The sequence below is a fragment of the Aulostomus chinensis genome, chromosome 12, assembly GCF_037954235.1.
Source record: "Aulostomus chinensis isolate RoL2024-O1b breed Wild chromosome 12, RoL_Achi_v1.0, whole genome shotgun sequence".
NCBI lineage: Eukaryota > Metazoa > Chordata > Actinopteri > Syngnathiformes > Aulostomidae > Aulostomus > Aulostomus chinensis.
This window is the reverse complement of record NC_141331.1, coordinates 6107060-6131231: the sequence shown is the minus strand read 5'-3', so window position 1 is coordinate 6131231 and position 24172 is coordinate 6107060. Positions and strand designations below refer to the sequence as shown.

General features: G+C 41.0%; 1 protein-coding gene across 3 annotated transcripts in view; it reads left to right on the top strand.

Annotated features, from left to right (window-relative positions):
- Positions 1-24172, top strand: part of stxbp5l (syntaxin binding protein 5L) — a 140847-nt gene that overhangs the window by 97227 nt on the left and 19448 nt on the right. For 2 of the 3 annotated variants that reach the window (XM_086219784.1, XM_086219783.1), the window contains 12 exons: positions 522-669; positions 927-994; positions 1818-1858; positions 2718-2932; positions 3219-3394; positions 4312-4437; positions 5512-5663; positions 9022-9090; positions 10324-10389; positions 14811-14915; positions 19503-19556; positions 22443-22622. In XM_086219784.1, the coding sequence (XP_086075910.1) occupies positions 522-669; positions 927-994; positions 1818-1858; positions 2718-2932; positions 3219-3394; positions 4312-4437; positions 5512-5663; positions 9022-9090; positions 10324-10389; positions 14811-14915; positions 19503-19556; positions 22443-22622 (1400 nt within the window). Of the gene's footprint in view, positions 1-521; positions 670-926; positions 995-1817; positions 1859-2717; positions 2933-3218; positions 3395-4311; positions 4438-5511; positions 5664-9021; positions 9091-10323; positions 10390-14810; positions 14916-19502; positions 19587-22442; positions 22623-24172 lie in introns of all 3 variants that reach the window. The other variant, XM_086219785.1, reaches the window with a different exon arrangement.

Genomic DNA, 24172 nt, shown 5'->3' with positions numbered 1-24172 from the left:
GAAAATTCTGAACTTTCTGATTTGTAGCATTTCTGCACCATCTGGCTTCTCCATCTTTATCACCATCTTCCATCTCTTCTTACTGAGCAGCCCCCTTTGCCTCGCTCCCACAGTGCAAGCTGTTGGGGTGGCGTGGTGAGGCTTAGCTGGATGTGATTGGGCCAGTAAAGTGATAGTTGCCTGGATGGAACCAACGATGGGCTGATCTTCCCTTTACTGAGCCTGTCCGACAAATAGCACCACGAAATATATAATTGATACTAAAAAAAAGTCATTTACAATAATTCAAGCATTATCCCATGAATGTCCTTCAGCACCACAAGTGATCAGTTCATCTGTCCCCAAAACCTTTGGACATGATGGTGACAAATGCAATAGTAAAGAGAGTTTTACACAAAACAGAATATCACAGTGAATGTGGACAGTCTTTGCTGAAATCGTACTGGCCCACCAAGACTATATCTGTTGGCAAGTCCACCCCTGCACTACGGAATCTCATACAGTATGTACATATCTTACAGCTTCCCTGTCTTTGAGAACCCTTACCCCATGGACATCCATGAGTCTCCAGTTACCTGCACCGCCTATTTTGCAGACTGTCCTCCCGACATCATTCCCATCCTCTACTCTATAGGAGCGAAACACAAGAAGACGGGCTACAGTCAAAAGGTAGGAGCGAGAGAAATTCCTTCGTCTAAGCTTGATGTCAGTTATTCTGAATTTTTGATTCCTGTTCAGAATTATAAATGTTTTCTGCTGTCAAAGAAAAAATAGGATTATTGTTTCATGTTGGAAGATGAATGCATGTGTTTAGAACTAAAAGCTGGCAGGTAAAGTGGCTAACAAATGGCACAATGGATGCACAACGCAAAAGAAGATGTAATTAGGTTTTTGAAAAATAAAAAAGTCTGTCTCTGATATGACAGGAGTGGCCAATTACTGGAGGAATGTGGACGTTAGGCTCGCACACCTACCCAGAGATCATCATCACAGGGTAGGTCAAAAATGTCTACCGCACTGTTTTAAATTTGCAGGAACAATGCATGACTTCCAGTAATCCTGTTTATTGAAGGTATTTTATGCTGCCCGGTTCTTCGTTGGAGTATTCTTAGTTCACATGATCTTCCAAAAACACATCTCATTTCATGTATAAGATGAAATTGGACTGTCACATCCTGTTCCGGCCAGACGGATCAGGATAACTAGTCTGCACTGGTGTCTCATGTCTTTGCAACCATCTGTCGAGGGAAAATATGCTGCATCGACGGTAGCCATTAAAAGAGAATCTCTATTTGTGTCCGCACTCATTCTATAGTAGGACCAGATGATATTGATTTACATTTTGTCCTTTTAGTGCTTTATAAATTAGCTTACATCAGGACAACAAGCACAGAACAGCCTGGGGACATGATGTACTGAAAAGGATTGGCAGAAATGTTGTTCTTAAGTGATCACACAAGCTATGAACAGCGGTTCAGCCATATTGGGCCAAAATGGATATGTTTTAAAGGTGTTGTGGTCGCTGATAGCTGGAGTAGATTCCTGCTGACAGACTTTGTTTCATGTCGGTACTCTTTTTTTCCTTGTTACATTTCTTGTGTCTTTTTATATCGTTAGCTGTAACATTAAATGCCATAAATACAAAGTTAAATATCCTAATGTAATGAAAGACGTGAAAATGATACTCCATCTCTGATAATAGGTCCCCCTGAATCCTACACACTGGTCCTTTAATATCTTGATTTATTTGTTTTTGGAATTTATTATGCTAATTCTGCCTGAATGAAAAAAAAAAAGTTCTCTTTGTCTTTGTCCAGACATGCTGATGGATCAATTAAATTTTGGGACGCATCTGCAAGTAAGTCTGTTAGTCTTTGTTGCTGTCCTTGGTTATCTCATTGTTATACTACATGCTCAAATAGGCTCTTTCAATCAATTCATTCACTCCACAATTAATTAGGTTCACGAGTCCACTGTCACTTTCACAGATGGCTACTCTTGTGTTGTGGGTATCGTAGAAATAAAACAACAAGATTTATGCTCATGGGCTGGTTTATTGTCTGTCTGTGCTAAATATTTTGTTTGCGTTGCAGCTAATAGTTGTGGAATAATATGCTGGTTAGAGATGATGACTGCACGAATGCTGACAAGAAACAAGTTATCACATTTTAGATTTGTCATTTGTCCTGTTGGCAAATTCATCCTTGTTTTACACACACTGCACGGGTAATGATGATGTTCAATATTAATTCCTGAAAATACAATTCTGTTTGGTGTTAAACACTTAGGTGCACTGGTTTATAAATCAGGTACTGATAATCATTCTTGGATCATTTCCCTAATACCTTTTAAACAGATGTACCAAACTTAGTGGTGCATGATATCGTTAGCTCACCAACGGAGAGGAGATTTTGCATCTCGAGGAAATATTATGTTGATGGCGCAGAATGGGATGACACCACAAAACCAAAGCCAAGCAAAGGCAGCTGGTGTGCCTTTTAAAGCACAAAGCTGCTGCTTTATCTTTTTATTATATCATAAAAATCCCAGAAAGTCCCGGAACAACAATTCACTTATCCTACCAATAAGTTTTATCTCTGTAGCAACAGTCTGATACAATGTTCCTATAACACCACAGCACCACCTCACTGCATCATCCCCATTTTAACAATTTCCCGTGTTCCTTTCCACTGGCAATAACCAATTTCTCTATTTAGTCACACTACAGATGCTGTACAAGTTGAAGACCTCCAAAGTGTTCGAAAAGCCAAAGCCCGGTGAGGGCCGAGCAGCTGAATTAGTGGAGGAAGACCCCTTTGCGGTTCAAATGGTCAACTGGTGTCCCCAGAGTCGCATCTTTTGTGTAGTTGGGATCTCTGCCCACATCATTCTGTATCGCTTCAGCAAATATGAAGCCAACACTCAGATAGTGGTGAGTGAGACAGCAGGGACATTGGGGTCATTTGGTGCGTTGAGTGAGTTAAAATGAGTTATAATAATATAACAGTGTATTTTTTTTACATCTTTTTAGCTTTGTGTTGTCTAAAAAAAAAGCCAATAACTCTTTGTTTTGGAGCATTTAAATACTATCAGGCATCTGCCACAACACTACATCAATTTTCTGGATTACTGAATGTAAAACGTACTGAAAAAAAATGTACAAAAAAATATGATGGCTTGAAAAGCAATTTTCACACTTTTGTATGTGTCATCCCCAGTCACTAGAGGTGCGTCTGCAGTGCGAGTCAGAGGATGTCATGTCTCCGTCGGAAAACGAAAACAATCCCTGCTTCTCAGAGTCCGGTTCCCACTCACCCCAAACCCACCACCAACACCCAGCAAGCCCTGGCAGTGGGACATCAGACAGTAACAAAGACAGTCTCCCCTGCCTGAAGTATGCTCACTTTGACAAACATCTAAATGTGGTCCAGTTGTGCTTGAGAACATGAGAGTTATCCTTAATTATCGGCACAAGAAGAAAGTGATGAGGACACACGAGTCCGGTGACGTTTTTAGATCGGAAACAAACCAAACGTATCAATTACATTTTAATTTGGACTGGATTTTGAATGTGCCCTTGATAAATGACTATGAGACTCAGAGTCTGAACATCAGTCAGTACAGACTGCGGTGTACTCTTTGTCATCATGTTTTTTTCTTGACATTTAGATGAAGAATATGTCTGCAACATTTTCAGAGGTGATGCATTACTGTTTGTACCAGAATGTCATTTGTAATAGAGAAGGAAATGAGTGCCCATTTGAAGCAGACATTTCTGTCCTTCTAGAATTTCAAACACATTTCCATTCACGCAGGCCATTTAGCCATTAGCTACTGATGCCCACTTATCCATTGAATTTTCATGAAGGAACCAGTCACGTTTGATAGGAGATTGTTGATTCAATGCAAAGCCTCCAAAGCCAAGTGACACTGTTGCAGTCTAATGTGTTTATTCCCTGCTGTGTCCTACATTCTGTAACAATCACTAACCGATAGCAGGGAGCGTTTAGGAGATCAGGCAAAAGTTGAAAGAAGTCCATACTGGCAAACTTGAGGTTGCACACAGGATGTCAGGTAGCCTGTGAACAATACAAGTAAAGATGAAGCATCAGGTCAAAGTGCAATTTGAGTACAATCTAAAATGAACATGGGGAAAGGCGGGTCTACATAAGGTAAGCTGTTGCATAATAACGTTGTACAATAATGTTTTGGGGTTGTTTTTAAACTGTAAAAACTGAATGTGTAGACCACTAAATAAAAACCTCTCAACAGATCAAATCGAACCTTAACCTCTTCTTTTGTCTGATTCAGGGTGAAGGATCGCGCGGTCCGGGTACCCCCTGGCTACCAGGCAGAGCTGGTCATCCAGCTGCTGTGGATGGATGGAGAACCCCCACAACAGATCACCAGCCTGGACATCAACTCTGCTTACGGCCTGTAAATCACCACCTGTATTTCAGCCAAAAGAACCAGAATGCAGATGCTTTTATCTGATGAAAGACTTGACAGCTAATTAGAACGTATTAATTAAAGGGATGTTACGTCTTACAAAGAACCAGAGCAGACATCAGCTTTTATAGCAATATCTGGACCCTTCACACTATTAATGGGGGGGCTTATCTGACCCAGATTCTGACTAAGACCGCCTGGATGGCCAGCTGAACTATTCTATTCTTCTGTTGGATTTTCACTTCACCAAGGAGGTCATGTGATCATCTGTGTGTCCTTGTTTATTAATTGGCAGGACATATCATAAGAAATGGGAAGATTTTGATTATGATTATTATTTGATGGAAAATAAGAAGTGTTCAAAAAGCAAATTTGAAAACAAACTTTTCAAACCATTCACTTTCTTTGATTTTTGACATTTTTTAATACATTTTTCGATCTAAATTTGACAAAATATGGTTTAGAGGAGTTCAGTGACTGTGCTGTAGAAGCACTTGTATTTGTTGTCTGTGAATAACAGATCCTGTATGTGGGCAGGCGCTAATAACACAGCTCTTTTTCAAACAGTCTTCGTGGGTCAAGGCAGAGGCCTCTTCTCTAAAGCTATTCACAACATGAATAGACACACACACACACACACAAACACCCATACAAAGATGCATAGCTTTATTATATAGCTAATAGATAAACAGGAGATGAACTTTAGACAGCTGTAAAAAAGATCAGAAGAGACGTTCAAAAGAAATTGGGTATGCTGGCGCTTCCTGAACAGTTTAACAGTGAGAGGCTCCAGAGAAGAGGGGCAATAGGCGGCTATGAGTCTGATGGAGAAATATTGGAGCCTAATTTTCAAACAGCAACACCATTAGTGAGGGACTGGCTTTTGTTGACAATGATTACTTCGAAGAGTCACAGTTAATTTGACAGTGTTGATAATGCTACATGCTGCACTTTTAATGTCACTGAGAACAACGCGGCGAAATTAATCTGCCAGCTTAATGTTCGTGTGACTGCAAGACGTCTCCATGTGTCTGCCTTCTTGCTGTGTTTTTTTGTGCCCAGTTTGGCGTTTGGAAACTGTAACGGCCTCGCAGTGGTGGACTACATGCAGAAAACCATCCTGTTGTGCATGTCGACACTTGATCTCTATGGAGCTGCTGATCCATACCAGCGCCTCACCCGCTCCCCTCGCCGGAACAGACAGTCCACCTCAGGTAGCACGCGCGCACACATCTCTCTGGGATCTGCATACACACACATGCATGAACACGCTCATTGTGCATCGATGCAAAATGGTGTCAATAATGTCATCATGAAATTATCTCGCTGTTTCATCTGCTGGCCTGTCCTCTCTCCTTCTGTCTCTGGCCTCTTTCCTCTGTCTTCATCCACATGAATAATATGGAATCAATATTGAAGGTATTTTAATTATATTTCCTGTGTGATCAATACCAATGTCTTTAAGCCCTTAATTGGTTGACATGAGTTGATCAAGTTAAAGGCTCCCACTTCAAATCAATAACATCTTGACCAGATTCTACACAAGGATGAAAAGCAAGATCTCGTGTCCATCCTCGCTAACCGTAGTTAGCAGCGGAAAGTAACGAGGCTGATAGAGTCAAGCACAGTCCTGACATATTTATGCTTTTTGTCAACATTTGGTTGTACGTCACATTTCTGCCTCACTACAAACTGCAGGTAAATAAACTGAAACTCTAAAATGAATCAACTACAGAAACACATTGTTTAAGATTAAACTGTAGAACTACCTATTAAGGGAATCATTTCACAGTTGCTAACTACACCATTTAAATGCAAATAAAGTGCCAGTACATGGCAGTACAATGTAATTAGACACACACAAGGTAGTGTGAGTTTGAAGCACTCAAGTATATATGAGTTCCCTTCAAAAATATATTTCTGAGAGAAAAATCTATCTATCATTTGATTCTCAATCCTTCCTCGCTGAAAATGTAACTTTATCTGACAACTGTAGTTGAAAGTAACTTTACATGTTCAATTTAAAGCACAAAGGGGTAATGATTTTTAAAATATGATGTTTTGCTCCGGATTCTGAAAGGCGTTGTTATGTATTTGGTTTTATTATGACTATTTTGCAGGAGTAATTAATGTTAATGGAAGTTTTACTTTTGTTCAACACAAATGTGAGCTTTGAAAAAACTGACACAAACACAACCAGTTACATCCAATAAACATGGTGATGTCATGTTTTGCTACCGAAACACATGATTTATGGCTTAGAAATTATAATTAATTGACACAATTTTAATAAATATGCTAATTACTCATTGGCTCTTACATGCAGTTATGTATAAAAATATTAGAATTGTCAACATTCTAAATCCTCCATCAGTTTCTTCCTTCTCTTTCCTTCTATTCTCTCTTACAAAAAAAAAAACAACAGAAGCCTGTCCACTTCAATATGCCTGTCACAGTTGTGCACTGTGATATGAAGTGCATGTTGCGTGTCAGTCTACGTTGGCATTATTATGCATGTTGTCATTGGAATTCCCTGTTCTTGCTGTTCTTTTAGCCCTGCTTGAGCATAGATCTGTCATGAAAAAGCCACAGAGGTCTTTCTCTCGTCGTACCTCCTGACCCCCTCCTGCTTTTTCTCTGCTACTGAGCTCAGCTCTTAAGCCAACATTCTCTAAAGATACTCGGGCTCATCACACGGAAACTGAAATTCAAGTCTAGCCTTTTCATTTGGCCTTAAACTAACATCGGGATATAAGGGCATAGCTACTCCAGTCGTTTTAATATTTTAGACATCTTAGTTCCTTTTCGCATATCAAAGTGGTGAGCTTTTTTATTACATAATTCCCACAAGTGTAGCTGAGAATGCTTTAAAGGTTATGCAGCAGTTGTGTGAATGTCAAGGTAGATGCAGGGATGACTTCGGGCTGACTCTTGTCATTGGTTGTTTGGTAAGATCTTTTATGGACTACTGCTGCACGTATAGTTTCCAACCTGCTCGTCTGCAGAAGCCTGTCTGCACTGGGTCTTTATTATTAATTATGAGACAGAATTTTTTTTACAAAAATGGGACACTGTGCCCTTTTCCTGTACCCCAGGTGGTGGTGTTGTGATCTGAAGTGCTTACTGGATTTAACAGAACATTGAAGATGATCTTTTAAAAAAAAGAATCAAAAGGCCACCTAACTGTCTTCATGTTGTTGGCCTCTTGTCTGTTTGTGCAATTTTTAGCTGTTGTCACCACTCACATGTCTACATATATTATACATATGAAAAGATATATATGTATGTGTGTGTATTTATACTCTCCAGATAATTAAAGACGTTATATGTAATAATGCTTAATTATTGATCATTTTTGAGGCAATTCTTAACTTACTTGTGCATTATTAATAACAGGATGTGAGCACAGTTGGCCTCTGGCAGAAAGCAATGTGATGTAATGAGGGATTGATTTTGATGACGCTTTTTGAAGCTATACTTCTTCCAAACAGCAAAACTGGTTTCGCTTTTACTCACCATTAGATAACTTCATTCATGAAGAAGAAGAAGAAAAAAAAAATCCCCTTCCGTGACTTCTTGGTGGAACCAGAATCAGAAAGTGCTGCTTGCATTGGTTGCTGGAAGCTGATAGGATGTGAAGATTAGCAACAGCAGTTATATACAAAACAGCCATTTATAAGCTCTCAGATGCATCGTCCAGTACGGCCCCAGTCTAAGCGGTCATGTGCTCAGTACTCCAAAACCATTTAAGCTTGCACCTTCATTTTGAAGTGTGTCTCCCAGATCATTCTTTGTCCTGACTCCGCCACTGGTTGTGTAGCGTAACAGCTTCGGTAACACATACATGGTCCCACTCACACCATAGACGTTACCAGAACAGGATTTTTTTACTCAAATCAGAGTGTTTGTTAAGTAAGGAGCATATAATTGGATAAACAAAACTTGGATTAGACTGGAAGATGCATTTGACACTGTCTGCTTTGAGATTTCTGCCCATTAAAAGGCAGTTTTTCATCGCCTGTGTCAGCAAGTGCTTGCTGTGGCGATATATAGATTTGCTGCTGCTGAACTTCCTGTAGCTTCTAGTAGCAAGAATCTGGCTCGTGAAGTCATGCAGCGGGAATAAAAATCTTCATAAATTCAACACATCTAATGGTAAATTATTGACAAAGAAATGATATGTTGGTGTAATATCACTTTTCGTCATGATATGTTCAGTAGTTTACTTTATGATCTATTTAACAATCACGCAGGTATGTCTTGGCTGTCCTTCCCGAAAACTAACTCGATTGCTGCTCGCTCTCACTTCCTTTTCCCCTCTAAGCCTTTGTCTTCTTCTCTCTCTCCCTCCCCTTCTTCCCCTTTCCCTCCCTCTCCCCTCTCCCTTCCATCCTTCATTTAATTCTCAATCCTTCCTCACTTAATTTTTGCTCACATCCCTCTTCTTAATTCCCCTCCTCTCCATCTTACCCCTTGCTACTACACCGTCACTCCCTCCCCACCTCTGCCCCCTCCTCCTATCTTTTCGGTGACTGTGTGGCTGCTGGTGTGGGCATGCGGACTGCCTGACAGAGTTTTGCATGCGCGGCCTGTCTAACTTTTATTCAGATTCAAAGAAAAGGATCCGTACATCCTACCAGAGTAAGTCAGGCCTACCTAAAAGGCTGGGGGACTGTGTTTGTGTACGGGGGTGGGGGAGGGGGGGCAGAAATGTTGGGTGGAAGTCCACAGGCTGGGTAAAAATTATGAGATTGATGGGGTTGATGAAATCAATGAGACAAACTATGGAGATGATTGGAATGAAGTGGTTGTTTGGTGTCACAGTAAAATACAGTGCCTGTATTTTTTTGGCGGTGTAAAACAGAACAACCCTATTCCAGCCATGTCCAATGGTACGTCCTTCGCAGAAATACAGCCACTCCTTCGAGTCTGTTGAGCAAGCCTAGTTGTAAATATTTTATAATCCATTTGATGTATATTTTAACTTGAGCAGAGTTAGGGAGGCGAATAAAGCCTTGTTCACTTTGTCCAAAATTAATCCAAATGTTTTGATCTGAGATGACTCAGTGAGGCTGTTAATTAAGCCACAATGAACAAGGTTTAAACACCCCATATTTGAAGGAACATGCTGGCTTGTGCTTGGTGCATGTGATCAGATCCTGATCCCTTTTTTTGTGTGTGTGTGTGTGTGTGTGTTTGGTTTTGTATTTTTAACATGTATGCCACTTCATTATGTGATTTGCTCTACGTAGATCCCTATTTCTGGTCGTGTTGACATGTCGTAACTGGGGACAAGTCCAAAATTATTAATACGTTGAAAAGATTGTAGTGCAGGTCACATCCGGATTGAGCAACTCTGATCCTGGAGGACAAAGTAAATAGGAAATCGAATTGCATTCGTCCCGAACTTTTATCCAGTTCCAGTGAACATTTGCCCCAAATTTGAAGAAATTCCCTAAATTTATTTCTGAGCTTTCACATTAAAAAGAAAGGGACAGATGTTTGGTATCTCATGAGGTGACAGGGACGCTGACTTGACCTTTGACCACCAAAACCTTCTCACTTCATCTGCAAGGCCCAGTCGTGTGTAAGCGGAAGAAATTCTCTCAAGGTTATATTACATTAATGAGAATCAGACTGACAAACCTAAGAAGGGTTAAATGATGAAGTCCTCATAACTTGATGGTTTTACAAATAAATGCCAGGATGGAGTTTTCCAAAAAATAACATTGTTTTGGTAAGTTTTGTCTTCAGGCTCATTGTTGCTGACAAGCAGTCTACCTTCTACTGAATCTGTAAAACTAATGGTATTGAAATAACCGCACACACTGTTTGCATTCTGTGTTTTCTCTCGGCTGCCATTGGCTGCGGCAGGCCTTACTGAACTTTCTGACAACCAGCAGTCCATTGACATGGAGAGAAGCAAGTCACCCACCTCAGGTAACCAAGACCCACACACACACATTTACACGCACGCACGCACACACACACACGCGCGCGCGCACGCATCAGCCACAATCAAGTCCACCTTTCCTTTGTGGTAATACATCTGTGATTGGCACTGTGAGGCTTTGCTGGGATTGTCTTTCAAGTTGGGCCACAGTCTGTGAACAGCCAAACCCTCGCCAGAGCAGATTCACATGATGAGAATGAACGCTGTAATGAGGTAGTACTCCATGCAGAGATTTGAGAACGTGCTGGAAGTGCTGCAGATCCCCACGGTGTAAAGTGGTTGGTGAGAAACTCATCACACTATGTGTTGTGTTTGATTTCACAAATGTTGGAAACACAAAAGACTACAATCCTGATCTGCCTTCCCTTTCTCTTTGTGCTGCTTTGACTTCTGTGTTTGTTCGTCTCTTAGACTCTGATCATTTGCTCTGCCACTGTGGTGAAGAAGCTGAGACGCTGTTATCCTTGAGAGGAAGAAAATGAAAGCATAGGGATTTGGATGGCTAAGTTGATAAGACCTAAAAGACTGTTTCCCTAAAGCAGACGTTGACACATCAGCTGACAGCACATGCATCTTTTTATAAACGACGGAGTGGATATGTGTGTAGAATATGATGGATGAGAGTTTAAACTACGTTACAAAGGGAGCAGATAAGTGTGTGTGCTGGTTTTACGGAGGGATGTGAGAACAGTGTCTGATGGAGAAAGCGTGTTTCTGCCTTGCCCTCAAGGCTCCGACTGTAATAAAGCCTCAGTTTCAAAACATTTTACTGTAAACCACTTTGATTCACAGCTGATTATAAACGCCATGCGTAAAGTTTTGGTCAGGATACTTTTTTAAGTGCAACAATTAGATTATATATTGAGTAGTAGGAAGTGAAATCATGTTTTGCCTGCGCAGTGTAATGGTATTACGCTTTCTTGCCCATTTATAGGTGTGATGGCTCCACGGAGAGAGCATTTGTACTTTTTGTTTATTTTACATGCATTTAATCAGGCTGGTTTTCATTTGCAACAGCGGCTTGACAAAAGGCAAGACTTCTCCAGGGAAGAAGTAAGTGCTGAAAAGGAATAATAGCTTAAAGGCAGCAATAAAACACACTTTTCACACAGTCTGTTGCATTTCTATACAGTCACAGATGCAAACAAATATAATAAGTACATTTGATTTGTAAATACAAAAGTCATTCACTCCAAACATCTCTGTACTTTAAAAAATTGATATATTGTTAAAGGGTGGAACTTCTACCTGCATCTCAAAGTCCATAACACAAGAAAACTAAGCAAAGGTGTAACTGTCTGCCTGCCACTGGCTTCCACCTACATGAGAGACTATAGATATAAATAAACACATGCATTACCTCATTGCATGAAATTGTTTGCTAATTTGCTGGTACAGCGATCACAAATCTTCTTTCCATGAGGTTTATAATGTTCAGTTTAAGGATTACCCAAATTTGTATAAATGGGATGGATTAGATATTACAGCATGTCTCGGTAGAACCCAGTACTACACATTACAGCCTCCAGGAAGACTATTCCAACTACACAAAAAAATCTCTAAAACAAATCCAATACTGGAGTCCCATCAGCTTTGCCTTTCAGCCTCCAAAGGAGTGAACAGGAGCAGAGCAACAGAAATAGGAAGAGATGCTCTTTGCTGTCTGAGCAGAGAGTCTTTCACAACTGTGATGTGCACCAGGTCATTCTGTTGCATTACAGGCTTGTCATTTGCTAATTAAACGAGATGGAGGAAAGGAAGACTAATGAAGACTGAGAGAGACGGATGAAAAGCATTTCATCCCCATGTGCTTGATAGGCACGCAGCTGATGGGTTGCTTCCTTCTGCTGAATTTCAACTTTGGTGTAGCTATTAAAGGCTGTCTGGCTGTCTGTGACACGCCAGGTGTGCTCTGTCTGTTCGAGGCCATATACAGAGCGTGGACAGCTTATTAAGGAAGCCAGCCATCTTTGTGATTCACCCTGTGTCAATAAGTGCAGGTGCTCTCATGCAGCCTTCTCTCTCGCTTTCCTGACACTTTTTCCCAGCTTCCTTTTGTCATTAGACGCGGTAATTTGCCTCTCCTGCCTAGGAGCAGTCTCCCTTCAAATCTCTCTTTTTGTCTGTCCAGTTTTATGTCCCAGGGTTGATTGTTTTGGCTTGAGGTACGTTTCCTCCGGGAGCTTTAAACCATGTTTGGCCATAGTATAGCAGGACCAGGCACAGCCATGTGATGGACTAACAAGCTGAGATGCCAGTGAGCTGTGCCTAACCCAGCAGGATATACTTAGTTGTGGGCACATCGGCGGGTCGCTGAAACTTTACAGTGCAATACTGAATTGTTGCCACCTGCTTATCTCCATGTAGCTTTGAAGCAGTTTGATGAAACAAAGCCTGAAAATCATTTCTTGACTTGAATCTCCCATATAATAAAGGCCTAGACCTGCTTTATGTGACGCTATATATAAATAGTGCCTAGGAAATTCATGTTCCGCTAAATAAGTGCATTAAAACATGCATGGATTAAAATGGACTGCCTTTATATCGCCCTTTTCCAACCACTCAAATATATAGTTTTTGTTACACTGATAGTTTATGGTCTGATTAGCCATGTGAGATGAGAATGTGACGTGAATGTAAATAAATGATTAAACGATATTGATTTATTGCATAATGGCATTGATGACAGTGAGGAAGAGCTGGTAGGGGTGGGCGGTTGTTACGAAGCAATCGCACGATCTGTATCACCAGAGGATGTCTCTGTTTGGATGATGTCATTTTCTTAATGCTCCTCATAATTTTCACAGTGTAAACATGAAGTGTGTTACAGATGTTGTGGCACACTATGCATGTACTTAAAATTAGGTTATAGTTCTGACTGGAGCTGGGTTACAGGAGTTCGTCCTCCATAGTCAGGGGCCTTACCCTCAGGAGATTGGGATCAGCACATTTTCTACGCAGAGAAGTCGAGAGCAGCAGCAGTTTTTTGCTCAGCGTTCCATTGCTGTGGGTGGGCCCTAGAAAAAAATAAAACTTATTCTAACCATCAAATAAACACCCACCCTAACTACATCAATTTCTGTATACATGTACAATATATATGTGACATTTTCACAGCTTTACTTTTACCCCCAGACAGCAGTACCCCTGATCAGCTGTTTGATGGTACTGTTGAGTAATACAGTCCAGGGCAGGAAAGAGCTGTCTGACAGCAAATGTACAACTGAAATGTCACAAATATAGCGTACACGTAAACAGACATTGATTTTGTTAGGTAGGTGTTTTTGGTGGATGAAATACATTTTCTCCTGTACTCCACCCACAGCAGTAAAATGCTGGGGATCAGAGCTGCTGTCTGCCTCTCTGCTCGTAACACGCACTGACCCAAATCTCCTGAAGGTAAGACCTGTTCTATGGATGAATACCTCAAATAGCCTCGCCTCCAAAAAAAAAAATCAGATCCATCCCTTTCACATAGTAATGTTCTAAGGATTTCAATTGAGATCAAAAGTGTCAATATTTTTTGCAAAGCTGTCAATAGGAGACGTGCTGACGCTGTCACAGTGTGTGTGTGTGTGTGTGTGTGTGTGTGTGTGTGTGAGAGAGAAAATAAGAGGGTTATCGATTGGTCAAGAAGAGTCTTTTCATGTACACACTCAGATATAGAAGAATGGGACAAAAACAGTTTTGTACATACTACGAAGAGCGTTACCTCAGGGGTACAGCAGTGGCCTTGAGGAGGTCTTCAAGAGGCCAGAAGTGCACATTTGAACAAAAGAAGGGTTACAAAGTGAACTGAAGGGCACACAGTCCATGCATCTGTCAGTTCCTCCGCAATGAAAAACATTTGTCACCTTTTAGCTACACAGCGGCACCTCTATATTCTAGTATGCAGGAATCCGTTCAGTGTGCGATTGGGTTTTCTGCCAGTGCTGTGGTTGAGACACGAAACAAGACAGAACTCACGTGAAAGCTCTTGTGTTCTTTTAATACAAAAACCGATCTTGATCCCATAAAGCTGACTTGCTGCAGCAGAGGTAGCAACTCCACGTAAAATGCAGTCAGCAGCAGCCGTGTCACTGTAAGCAGTAATGGGCCTCATTTTTTTAACACACTATATATATATATATATATATATATATATACATATATATATATATTACACACACACAGACACAACCTACAGCTGGTAGGTGTGATGTTGGTGGTAGAAGTTTAGTTGTCCATGATGGCAGCTGAGCTAGTTAATATTTTAAGGGTCATGCTGCTAGTTGATTTTCCCACAAACTCTTCATAACCTCTTCCTTCCTGTTATCGGCTGTCTGTCGTTTTCCCGTTTAACACATTGTGTTTGTCTCTCCCCTCTCACCCTGAAAAGTCTGTGTCTGTTCTGGATCTCCTATTCCAGTTCATTACCCAACCTCCCTTCACAATGACCCCCGCGTCCTGCCAGAGCCTGTGGCCAGCCTGCGAGCCAGCCACTGCAGTCCAGTCTTTTACTTCCTGGACAATGGTAAGAGGAGGGACGTCTCACAGATCTCGGCCCCTTCATAGACATCTGCTTGTGTTTCTTTTTTTTTTATTGTATGACAATGACGCAGCAATGAAAGGAAAAGGAACAGTCGTATGTTTTTGGACAGGGGTTTAGTTTTGTGTTGCACCTTGCATGCTGCTGGGCTTTAACACTGTGAGCAATACTATCAGCATTCATACCTCGGAGAGCTGCAGAAATTAATGATCTTCCCTGGCATTGAAAAAGCTGGCCATGGTGGATTTTTTTTCATGGCTATCAAGAGCAAAACAGTTTTATTCCTTGCTTGTTTCCCCAAGTTTAATTAGGAAGAGCTAATCCTCTCATTAACATAATGTTACACAGATGCAATCAGGCCATCTCGCGGACCATCAACCAAGTTGCTTGCAGTGTAAACAAGCTGACAGGGATGTTCTGGTGGTAGGCTTTTGCAGCTTTGTCACTGTGGTCCATGCTTTTGTGCAGCTGTAGCTGGGTAGTAATGTTTCTTTTCCTATGTTTGGGCTTTGAACCCTCAATGCTGCAAGGCAGGCAGGCTTGAGGAGAGGAAGGGGTTGTGTTCTTTCTCGTCCCCATTGTGCTTCATTCTCTGTGGTGTCAATCCTTGTGCCTCCTGTGGAACCACACATCTCTGAGGTGTGATGAGTTACCAGACTGTGGTGCTTAGATTTTCTCTCACTGTGTCTTTCTGACTGGGTGTCAATAAACCCACAGTCTCATCTTGTCCTCTCGGCTAACATTCATCACTGTCTGTCTTGTCTGGACTAATTGCACGGCTGTGGTGCGGATGAATATGACTGTAGCTTGCTTTGTACATCCAGTGTGACCTCAGCACTCCGTTTGATACTCTGTGTTTCCTGTGCACACTTAAGCAGACAAACTAGGACGCTCAACCTTTTAATCAAAGCTATCATTCACAGTTTTGGGAGAGGGGATTCAATGACCAGCCAGACCCACTCTATTCATAACCACCCCCCACCCCACCCCATATTCACCACCATCGTGGGGACTCAGTTCCCACATGGATAATGTCCAGGTGTTGCCAATCACACTCAGTCACCTAAGCTGTTCACAATCAGCAAACCAGTATTTAAATCGCTCTCACAATTTCCTCCTCCACCACACCCGAGTTGCCAGCATGATCCCGCCCTAGATGCCGGGCCCCTCTTGGGCCCAGACCTGCTCTCATCACCTCCTCCTGTTGTGCAGGTCAGGAGCAACACCCTAACTTTGAACACGTAGGACCTTGTCCAGGAGGACTGTGCCAGCTGTTATTCCACTAACCTCACTAGACACTTGCCTCTCAAGGCTCCTCACCATCATTGACCATAGAATTCTGAATCCAGCAGCATGTTTAATCCACAGAAGTATTTTTAGCTGTTGTTCTGTGGACAGCAAAGCCTGTTGGTTGGTCAGCCAGATGGTCAAACTTCTTGGTACAGACTAAAATATCTCTAGATGTATTGCCAGTTATTTTTGTGCAAATATCCCACAGCCAAGAATATCAGGTTCACTGCCTTTGATCATCCCCTGAATTTTCATCAGGCACTATCATCAGGGTCAGATGTTTGCTTGCACTGTTGTCTTTTGTTTGCTCAGAATGCAGAAATGATTTCCTCTGAGGGAACCAACGTTTAAACCCAATATTGTGCAACAGCCTCTGCAGGCGCCTGCCACCGGCTCTCAGGAAAATGTCTCCCCAACTCCAGAGTCTTACCATTTGTCTCATAACAAGATCCTGGAGGATTTGGTGTCACCTTTGACCTTTTTTTTTTTTAGCCCTCTTAAATCTCTTCTCATTTTTTGAGATCATGAACATGTTTTAAACTATGCAACCCACAGCTTTCCAACAGCCAGTTTATGCTTGATAAGAACATATTTGTAGGTTTGGAAGTGTTGTCAGAGTGCCTATAAATACAGGAGTTTACCTGCTGCTCCTAAGTGCTACACTCCACGGTGCTGCCCATTTTACTCTCGACTGAAAAGCCACAGTGTCTTCTGGAAAATGAAAATTGAGTGTAATAATTAACTGTGTATGCATAGGGATCACTTGATGATGGAATCAGAGTAATGCATGGAATGCTGAGGTCATAAAACGAGCTTGTCCAACGTGTAATTGTGTCATAAAATTGTTTTAATCAGATACATTCATCAGATACAAACAAATAGATATGAAAATGTTTGCGGTGCGCGCATGTTGTGTTTCAAGCCACAAAGACTTAATAAAAATATCACACATCTGTGTGTGTGGGTTCAGTCAGCATGTATCAAACCTATTACGGTTGGTTATTGTTCATATTCACAATAAACAACCCTCGCTCGGAGCCATTCAACCTCTTTATTTTGATTTAAATACATTTCACGTAGACGCTGAGCGATTATATGAAGCACTCATCGATGTGTTACAGGTTTATTTGGAGAGCTGTTATTGTATCTCTAACACTGCACATTTCATATCATTGCAACAGCATATGGATGATATGGTTTATTATGAAACACACACACACACACACACACACACACACACATAGATACAAGGAATATTCCATCATGCCATTAGAAACACTGATTTGAAAGACTTCATCGTTCCTGAAAGGGAAAAAGATAAATGAATGCAATTAAAGCACCGTCCCAGCCAAATCCTCATACATAAAATGAAATGTATTTCATTGCAATATATCAAGAACAATAGGGCTGCACACGTTTTATCACAATGCTGAGATCATTATTTGTTGATTTTTTTTTCAATAATTTGTTTACAGATGTACATTTCATTGAACGGCTCTGCTTTTACGTCCATTTTATGCTGCATTCCTGTTTTGTTTTGTTTTTTGGGCATCAAATCAAGATTTGTCCTGTGTTCAGAGAATAGCATTACTCCAACAAGTTTCATCCTAAATGAAATTGTCAAGGCACTGCTTTCACTCTGACTGTGTTCTCCATTCCTGCAAATGATCAAGTCTTCATATCTCAATATGACCTCAAATAAGGGTCCTCTCCTGGATTGTTTGCTGTTATAAATGTGTAAATCCAAGCTTTGAGGGTTGGGATTCAGTGAGTTTTCATTAACGACTCCTACTCTGGATGCAGCCTCAATACTCAAGACATTTTTCTTCAAACTGCTGCTGCGGAGGATAACTCCAGGATAACTCCCCAAAAGTGAAGCCAAAATGTGTTGATAATCCCCTGGTGGCTGGCTGTTCGATTAGGAGAGGTTGCAGTGAGTGGAAAATGAAATTTAAAGGTCGAAATCCACCGTTGGCCACTTCTGTTGTCACTATTTTGGTTCTAAATCAGTGGATAAATTGTGCTGACTGTCACAGAACCACCGCGAAATGACTCCTGTCGCCGTCAGACTTTATCCGTTCGGTCTGACAACATTTGCGAAGTTATAAGAGCCGCAGAATTGAATTATTAATCAACATGGACGTTGAAGAGGGCAAACTGTAAGGAGCCAGCGTTGCCGGTGCACAACATCCTGGCAAGGTTTCATGTGGGGAAGGTTCGAAAGTCAGGGGCATTCATTTATATGATTTGCTTTAATTGTGGGAAGCCAAATTTGTGATTGAAATTAATATATGATTAATTATGCAGCCTTAAACAAAAAAACCTACTCACCACTCTTTTCTACTCTATAGGCAGATGGACTCAAACCTGAGTCAACTTTTTTTTTCCTCAAATGAATCATTTTCATGTATCCGTAGATATCCCCCCCCCCCCCCCCCCTCAACTTAAATATTTTAGATGGTAAGAATTTTGAATGCTGTGAATTCCTGGTTATGCTTCTCTCCCTGCGGTCATGAAAAGAACCAGCGGTCATGGGCGCACCATCCACATGTCCAGTGAATCATTCACCGCCAAGAAACAATGAAATATGGAGTTCTTATTGAAGGGGAAACTGACTCATGTCATCTCAAGTTTTTAAGTCACATATTTACCCCGAAATGCTTGCAAAATGTTTCAACAAATTATTTTTTCCTGCCTCCCGTGTCTGACTGTGATTTTTAATTTTTGTTACCCCGGTTATTTTTTCTCCCATGTCAGACATTCCAGGCCTTAGCAATCTGATTTGACAAACAGAGACACCTGAAAGAAAATGGGCTTCTCTAGGTGGAAAGCACTCTGCAGACAAATCTGTTTTTGTGAGGGAACATTCGTGCAAGATTGTCAATTTGAGTAAATTAAAACAAGTTTTCCTGGCATTGTTCCATCTCAACAACACAACACCATTCTTTGTATATATATATATAAAAAAAACAAATATTATGATAATGTTTATGAATCCATTCATCCCAGTGTGGGTGTCAGTGCTAGAGATTGCTGGGAGTACTGGTCTGAAACAACAACGGAGCATGTTTTTGAAATGTTGTCAGCGACTGCACCAACTTGCATGTTGTTGTTGTTTTTTTGGGGGATTAATTTCCATTCTGTTTGCTAGTTCGGTTCCTTTTTTGATCTTTACTTTTCCATTATTTGATTACGGCCACTTACTATTTTGTTTTTATTTATTTATTCTTTTTCATTTGAAGGGATTAACTTGGTGCTTTGTTTCCTATTCTTTTGTTTCAGTAAAGGGACCCGGCAGAAAGTTAAGTCTGCCCACAGATCTTAAGACTGATCTTGGTACGGTAGGCGAAAGCCAGCAGTTTTCACTTGTGTTCATTTAGTTTCTGCTTTAGTCATGTTTTTAGGCTTTTATGTTACTTTCTCACTCCAAACCTTTAAGTTTTCTTGTCACTCTCTCCTGCTCAACCAGTCCATGAGACGGCCCGAAGTGTTCGTCGTCCATTTTTTTCCCCATTGATGTCTTATGATTTTAAATAAATCCTCTCTTCATTTCTTCTACATTTTGCAAGTGTTTACAAAGGTGATTTTAACTCATATCCTCATTTGAATTTGAGGCCTTCTCTCGCTTTATCATGATTGGACCATCCTCTGATTTTATGCAGCCTTTCCTCCATCGACAGTGTTGCTCTACAGTGATTGGCTGCATTCGCTACCTTTTCTCATTGTAACTGGATCATTTCCTTCTTGCACAGTTTTAACTGGATCATCTGCATTGCAGCAACTGAGCGTTCTCACTATACATGTCTACCTGCATACGCATCACAACCACGGGTTTCCCCTTTCTCTGCTTCTGCAGTTTGCCATAAGCTGTCCTCTCTGAAGCTCCTTTACCTCAAAGTGCCTATGTCTTCCTGTCACCTACCTCATTTAATAACCTTTCTTTATCTCACAGGTATGTTGTTGTTTTTTTCAAGCACCGATAGCAGCTTTCAAAAGAAAAACTACAATTGCATATTTAGTTTCATCAACCACAGGACATTTTAATAACGCTCATTAAATTTGCGGAGGTTCAAACACGCCTCTGAAGTGGAAACAGAATATAGAACCGTCGGTAAAAGAAGATGAACGTCCAATAATCTTTTACCTTGTCAGGATATGACTCACTTCAGAGACATCAAAATATTTAGTGCGAACAGTCTGTTACAGCGAGCATTACTCCTGCGTGTGTGTGTGTGTGTGTGTTAGAGAAAGAGAGAGAGATGAATAAATACATTGATTCTCTCTGAGTGTGTGTGTGTGTGTGCGCGCGTGTGTGTGTGTGTGCGCAAAGTTTCCGATGCCATTATTTCTGCTATGTTTCCTTCAGAATGTTGTGGGCCAAAAATGATTGATTTTTTTAGCATCTCAGTTTGAAAGCCAATAGAGCACAACACGTAGAGAGACACACAATAGTGTCGTGTGGCGGTCGGATTGCTTGGCTCAATATTACCTTCAGTTTCCAGTCCTTGTATTGCCTCAGTCCCTTCCACTGAAAAACTGGGCAAATGTTGCACGCAGACTGAGTGGCACCCTGCAGTTTTTCATCTACACTTTGCGACTGAGTCATTTATCCAGCTGAACAGGAGGCTTGGATCTGATAGATCAGATATGATGAGTGCTAAATAAGACAGTAAAAACGGGGAAACTATGATGATTTGACCAATCAGCACAATTATTGTCCTGATGCTTCATGCGAACATTTCAATGGAAAGAGTTTTGATAGTTGGGGAGCTTCCATCTTTTCAAACCAAAACTGTTACAAGTCATACTTCACCCAGAAAGTGTATTTTACCTTTCAAATACTTTCAAATAATTCTTGATGTGAGCAAAACTGTCCAAAAACGCCTCAAGCATAACTTTGAAGCTTCGATCTGGTATAATCCATGATACCTGTGGTTTGCCGCTATCGTCCGGCATGACAAGCAGGGACTCGAACCAAATCACTTGCGCTTACCCCTGCTTGTTCATGGTAGCGCAGAACTGCAAGTGTTATAGTTTATTTGTTGTTCAAATCTAAGTGTTTGTGGATTACTGAGCACATGGCTGGATAAAGAAGATGTGGATTATACAGGACGATGCACTTTGAGTGTTCGGAGGTGGACGTTTTGGAACAGTTTTGCTGTTGTAAGTTGTCACCCATGAGCTTCAAGCTAAATGTGGCTCGTGGTTTCTGACTTATGGAATCACAAAGCAGTAATACAAAAAAAAAACAAAAAAAAACCACCTAATTGTGAGTGTTTGAAAAGCAAAATACACTTTTTGAGTGAAGTATTACTTTACTTGTACAATCACATGGATGACATTGAAGAATGTGGCACTCTTATTTCCTCATCAAGACAAGTGAGACGAGAGCGCCCAGGTGTAGTTTCAAACTCTTAATTACAGAGTCTTGTCAGCGCTTTTTCTTGCCGACTAGACTGTGGGCAGAAAACACCTGATGATTAATGGGGTTTGACTCCAAACAAATTATTTTACAAATGGAAGCAGTGTATATTATGTAAGGACAAAGCTCCCAACAGACTCCATCCCTGAGGTAAGGCCATGCAAGTGAAGTGTTTCCTAGCAGCACCACCGTCTCTGTAGCGCGGCTCAAAATCAAACGGCGAACATCATTTGATCTTTAATTGTTGCCAGCTCCTGGCCTTGACGATAAAATAATTAACAATTTATCCAGAAACAAAGTGGAGATGAAACAAGCCTGTTCTGTATCATTGTTGACTCTTTCCTGGCACAGACTAGATGAGACCGCAGTCGCAGTTTGCCCCCCCCCCCCCCCGACATTTCCTTCTTGTCTGTTGCCCCTCATCTCTTTCTCCTCACTGCACATACTTACTTCAACCCACTCTCCAGCCTTTTGTCCCTCCTTTCCCCTCACTACCATCACTCCTGTTGACAGTTTCAACATCGGCTTGCTCCTCTTATGCTGTGAAAATATGCAAAAACATGTCTATATAGGTCATGTAGTACAATACTGACACAGTATTTTTTTCAAACATTGAAAAATCTTTAAAAAAAAAATAAAAAAAAAGATCAACAAAGACCAAGTCTTCTTGGTAGATTTCTCGTTATTATACTAAATGACCTGTGTAGATGGAAACTGTGGTAGTGGGATTGAATTTGTCAGAATGTTTCATTATCTCCCCTTTCTTTGCATTCTTTGCTAATGCTTTGCCGTTGTTACAGATCATGTCAATGGACATTGCACTAGCCCCACCTCCCAGCCCTGTTCGGCGGGGAAGCCTCGCGTCCCGGTGGGTCCTGAGGGGCCACGGCTTACCCGCAAAGGCCCTGGCCGACCGCCCTTCCGCAAGGCCCAGTCCGCTGCTTGCATGGAGATCTCTTTGCCTGTGTCCCACACTGAAGGTGTGTGCTTGTCTACCCGTCCCTAACCCTCTAACGTCCCCTCCCCTCCCCAATAAGTGCATGCATCTTCTCCTGCTGAGATTAAGACCTGATACATAAAGCTCATGCTAATGCAAGTTTGCAACATGAAATACAAAATCAGGCTTGAGTTGCACCAGCTTCTTGGTGAATCAGTTACTGGGTTTGTAAAATGCAAATTAGAGATACATCCAAGCCAATAAATATACTTTTTGAAAGAAATGAATTTCTTTGACAAGAGATGCACCATTCTAACAGTCTCTGGCATGCATCAGTTGCACACCGCCAAAAAACTATGAACAAGGATTATTTTTCCCTTGTGAATGGAATCATTCCTTATCTGTCTTTACATATATGCAGACTCATACAGATACGAATGGCTATGGATAAGGAATAATGTTTGACTCTTATCCATTACTCATCCTTTACTCATATATCTGAACATTTCGTTTCGTAGCATGCTAATTCTAGCATCTTTCCATAAGAACTCAGACGTGTGATACAACATGTTTTAATTTGTTGATTCTTAAACCTAACTGGTACTGGTTTGAATTAGCTGGTGCAACTGGTTGTAGGAGCAGGTATTGTTGGGTCAGTAAGTCGATGTCAAGATACGGACAGTGAAGAAATTTGCCGATACTTGGACAAACAAGTTGAAATTTGTCCTCATTTTGCCGATTTCTTCAAGTAGCCTTTTTTTCAGTCAGATGCATTTGAACGCCATTCTAAGAGACATCAGTGCTCATCATTACAGCAAATCTAAATACTTCTATTTGTGGAGTATTTCGTTTTCTCCTCATGCTAAAACATGAATTCCCGCAGCTTGCATTAGCATCGCCTGATAATATTTAACAACAGGTTGTCAATAGAATGCAAGACATGGTACTTGCATTGTGTCCCAGAATACTTTTGCTTGTTTCAACCAAATCATAGGTTTGAATATCGAGTGTTTTAACCAATTCTTTTGTCCTTATCCAGCGCCGATCATTCCTCTTGCATCAAAAGCTGATGTGAGCGAATCTTAGAATGTTTCCCACATCCAGGCATTTGGGGAAATGTTATGTTTTCATATTCTTCAGTTCCCTTGGATAAATTCTGGATTATTTCTCTTAAAAAGTGAGATGAATATGGTGCCCCTCTGGTGACGTTTGTAGTGCCACTTAATATAATGCATGAAAACAAGATCATTATAATGCGTGGCTTCAATATTTGAACTTGAGGGAAAGCTGTGTGTTCACAAGAAAATGTCTTTTAAGCCGCCTTGGTGAATTTAACAATATGTTGTGTTTTTTTTTAGTTGACCCTTAATCCACATAATTGAAAGATCACTGTGATGGTCTTCCAGATTAGAATTGCCACTGTCCTGCTGGACAAAGCACAGAATATAAAGAATTTTAATTCTGTTTTTCAGTGTATTATCTAAGTTACTGGGAAGATGAGCCCTTTGGAGGAAATGCAGAGTCCTTTAGGAGCTCACTACTAAGTGTATTTACAACAATTTTGCACCGATGCTCTACGGATGATTTCTTTCA